Below are 4333 nucleotides of genomic sequence, written 5' to 3' on the forward strand. Positions count from 1 at the left end.
AGTATCTCTGGGAGATGATGTATAGGAATTAGCCAGACAAAGGGAACCAGGCTCTCAAGCTGTACAGGAATTAGCCAGACAAAGGGAACCAGGCTCTCAAGCTGTACAGGAATTAGCCAGACAAAGGAAACTGAGCATCCGGGTAGAAGAAAATTACAAAGTGAAGGTCTAGGGTTATGAGAAAATATGGCATGTGTGAGGATCTGAAAGCTATTCCAGCTGGGCATGGTGGCTCACATCTGTAATACTAACCCTGGGAAGCCAAAGTGGGTGGATTGCCTAAGCTTAGGAGTTTGAGACCAGCCTGATCAAGAGCAAGACCCTACCTCTAAAAGTTAGCTGGGTACGTTGGCAGGCACCTGGAGTCCCTGCTACTTGGGATACTGAACCAAGAGAATCACTTGAGCCCCAGAGTTTGAGGTTGCTGTGAGCTATGATACCCTAGCACTCTACCCAGGGTGACAAAGTACAACTCCATCGCAAAAAAAAAAAAAAAATGAAAAAGAGAAAAGAAAGTTATTCCAAAAGGCTATAGCATGGAATAGAAATTAGACTAGTGAGGTAGGGAGGGCAGAATACGGAGATTTTTGCTAAAGTATGATGAGTTTATACCTCATCAATAGGCTTTGAGTGATATTAAAGTCTGTCATAGTGGATCTAACCTAATAAGCACTTAGTATCTCTTGAGGAGTGGATTAATGACTAAACAGATGAATGAATGAATCTACTCTGTAACAAACATAGGCTTTTTGACCTGGACTGAAGTATTTGCTCTAGAAAGCAGTGCTACTATTACCAGAGACTTAGTCTCCTTAGCTCTGCATAGCAGATTGAATTCATGATCCCTCTGAGGCCACCCTGGACCTTAGTAGAGTTACGCAGTCACCTGGCTTACCTAAGCAGATGGAATTTAAGTAAATCTGCATTAAAGTCAAAGTTTTTTTCTAGACAGAAGGGTAAAGTTTTCCCTGGCCATCATTTTGGCTTAAGTGGCACAAGGGAAGCCTAACTCTTTCTTAATCCTTCATGGGAAAAAAAAAAAAATAGCTTCTGAACCTCAAGGGCAAAAGTTTTCCCAGATTAAACTTTTCATAGCAATGCTTCCAAGGAGAAAAAGGGAAAACAAATGTTCCAGAGAGGGAGTTTGTCTTTTTCATAAGAAAAGAAAAACAATTACAAAAAGCTACACCGAGCTGATCCTTTGGAGATGCAGGTTTTATGAGGAATGTGGGCCTTGCCTCAGATGCCGGGTCTGGAACAGCCACCTGTTGGAGGTGAGGGAGCTGCCAGGGAGAAGGATGTCTCTAGAAAGAGGGAGAGTTTCAGGAATTCAAGATGCCCTTCCCAGGATCCTAAGTAACTGCCAGGCCAAAGATGAACACTCCACCCTCTTGTTCATGACCGAGAGACTTTCTCTTGATTTGCTACAGAGTCTCATTCAAAATTTGAGAGTTGATTTGTCTCTGGGTATAAATAACAGACCAGAGTCAGTATTTCTGAAGTCATCGCAGCAGCCCAGCATTCATTTGGCAGAGACAGAATCTGAAGAGAGCTTTAGAAAGACTCTTCAAGCTGTTGCTAGGGCCGTCTGTGTGTGTGTGTGTTCCTGCGTGTGCACACGTGTGAGCCTGCGTGTGTGGGTGTGTGGTACCCATATGCGCTCTCCATCAATAAGGCCTCCCTAATATAATAAGCATCCTGGGAAGGTCGTTGGCCATTTTATTTCGGAGAGAAATGTGAAAAATGCCCACATACGCAGCTTTCCAGGAAATCTATTTTGTGTGTTTCATCAGCCACGTGAAGCATAACGCGGTGAGAGGGGCCGAGCACACCCACAGGTGGCTGGTCTAGAGGGAGCGCTGGAAGCTTCCACCTGAGACTACGCCTCTCGGTGTCCTAAGTCCCACGTCTGTTGACTATTTTCCCAAAACCTGCTCAGAAAAAAACCTGAACACAGGGTGAGCAACCCTGGCTGCATTTAGAGCTTTCTTAAGATGCCCCCTCGCTCCCGCCAGGAACTTAGAAGGAACCGCGCCAGAGCCCTGTCGCGAGGGAACGTGGCTGCTACCCGCATGCTTCTGCTCCCAGACGGCTGTCGGAGTAACAGGGGTCTGGCCCCCGAAGAGCTGTAGATCATTTGTAGTCACAGATCGCTGTATGGGCTCTCGGGTGCCAGGCAGTATTTCTTTCCCTGCCATTGATGTAGTGCAAAGCGAGCTGGCTGACCCGCTGCCCCTCTGCTCACCCCTGAGCGGCAGTCACTTCTGATTTAAACTTGTTTGCCGTGAAGCTTGTTGTCCCTGCAAACCGCTCCGAAGGGCCCTCGCAGATACGATAGGCTAAACACACACACTGAAGTCATGGTATCCTTTTACCACAATGCACCCGAGCTTCAGAAATCAAACCTTCCCCAGGCTGCAGCCTCGAGAATCCACCTCGATCCTGAGCCAGGCTGTTTACCTCTCCCCTTCTCTCCCCGTGCATCCTTGTGCTGTTTTATTTGCATAAAGAGTAACTCAGTGATCATGGACTTCAGCTCTTGCCTGTAGTGATCCTGTTCGCATTTTATTCCTTACACAGAATAGGAAGGAGGTTTGCTTGCTTTGCGCAGAGGCTGAGCCACAAGAGAAAGCAGAGCCAATGTGATTTATTGAATGAAAGCACCGGACAATTACCAGCCACTGGTTCCCCTTCTGCCTCAAACAACCTAAACTGGTAAGTCACAGTTATTATTGTCTTTCTTCGTGTGAAAGTGGGGCTTTCCTAGTCACTGATTCTTTTAAAAATGTGTACGTGTTGCTGTGCTTTAGATGATTAAAAAAAAAAAAAAATCTGCATCTTCCAAAGTTAGCTGCCGGCAGTCCAAGAAGATCACACACACGCATACATGCGGTGGTCTGTAATGGCACATACACACCCGTGTGGGGGTGGGGAAGCCCCGTTTCTGATAACTGGGCATGTTCTTTGCAGCAAGCTTACTCACAGTATTAAGTGCTTGCATAACTGATTAGCATTAGCCATGAAAAAGAAATTACTGTTTGGTTGTATAAAGTCATTTTCCAGTCAGGTCCCTGAGTACCTGCACAATACCTGTCGGGTCAGGTAAAGATGGGCCCCATCCTGCTGATAATCTTGACTACAAACCCAGACGTATTGCTGTCTTTAATCTGGTTTTCAGACTGGACAAGCAGAGTGGAATGCCAGCATTCTGTCCATCTTGGGGAGCATGCCCATAAATAACCCTTATGACAGTGATGTTGAGGATCCGTCCCCAAGGAATACAATGGACATTCATTCAAACCCTTGCTGGATCCCCCACCACTGTTGCATCTGTGTTCCTCATGGCTTTTCTTTATTCCATTGAGATATATGGTGGGTAGGGTAACCTGAGTTCAAACTGGGCTATTGTCAGTGTCCTGTTACGCACGCTCGTCATTGGGCCACCAGGAGTCCTGCTGATAATCAAGGCTGAGTTTGTTTCTGTGCTGGGCTCCAGAAACCTCCAAACCCACGTGGTATTTTCATTTCCTAAATAAGGTGTAAGCCAAGCTCTGTGTGTGGCTGGGGAGTGAATGTTGAGAGAGTGAATATAGAAAGATACGCTTTTCCTACCCTGCCCCCACTGGTGTCCTTAGCCATCTGTTTGCCTGGCTGCCCCAAGGCTTTATGGCAGCCTCAATCCGTCTCTGGTGAGCTCAGAGTCCATATAAATGTCGTACAGAGTTTAATGTCTTTGGTGCAGTCTATCTGCAGTCTATCACTGGCCGTTCAGATAAAGTTGTGGCCTTGGGTGCTGACGAAGATGGATGATGTTAGAACCATGAACAGCATGCTTCTCTAAATAAAAACCAACATTAGGAAATCTGAGATATGGGTGAAGTTTGCCTAGTAGAAAGGATGCCCAGGCTACTCAATCATAAGAGCCAGAGTGATTCTCCATGCGATTTGACTAATTCACAGATGCAGTCATTCTAATAAGAAGGAGACAGAATTGCCCACTGGCGAGAGGACTGGTGAGATGTCAGGGCACTCTCATTGGTCCCCAGACTAAGTATGTGTCTTTGGGAAATCCCCTTCACCTCTCTAGATCTCCATTCCTACGTGCCTTCCACGCATGATTATTTCAAAGAAGATATGCTAAGATCAGCTTGTGTTTTAATGAGATACTACTTTAAGCTCTGTTGTCAAAGGGTGAATTAGTTAATCCAGATCATTTTCCATGCACTTTAATCCACAGTCCATTCATCAGAAGAGATGAGGGGATGTCCCTTTCCTCCTTTGAGGGATACAGGACATTTTGAAGGAAGCATGATCACACTTAGGAAATTAGAAG

General features: G+C 45.9%; 1 protein-coding gene across 1 annotated transcript in view; it reads left to right on the forward strand.

Moving 5' to 3' along the window:
• The window catches only part of ANKFN1 (ankyrin repeat and fibronectin type III domain containing 1), a 270947-nt gene that overhangs the window by 140008 nt on the left and 126606 nt on the right, over positions 1–4333 (forward strand). Inside the window, exon 3 of the mRNA XM_003795557.1 lies at positions 2581–2715. Coding sequence (XP_003795605.1) covers positions 2581–2715 — 135 coding nt within the window. The remainder of the gene's footprint in view (positions 1–2580; positions 2716–4333) is intronic.

This window comes from Otolemur garnettii, unplaced genomic scaffold, assembly GCF_000181295.1.
Source record: "Otolemur garnettii isolate 467f Iridium unplaced genomic scaffold, OtoGar3 scaffold00094, whole genome shotgun sequence".
In the NCBI taxonomy this organism is placed as follows: domain Eukaryota; kingdom Metazoa; phylum Chordata; class Mammalia; order Primates; family Galagidae; genus Otolemur; species Otolemur garnettii.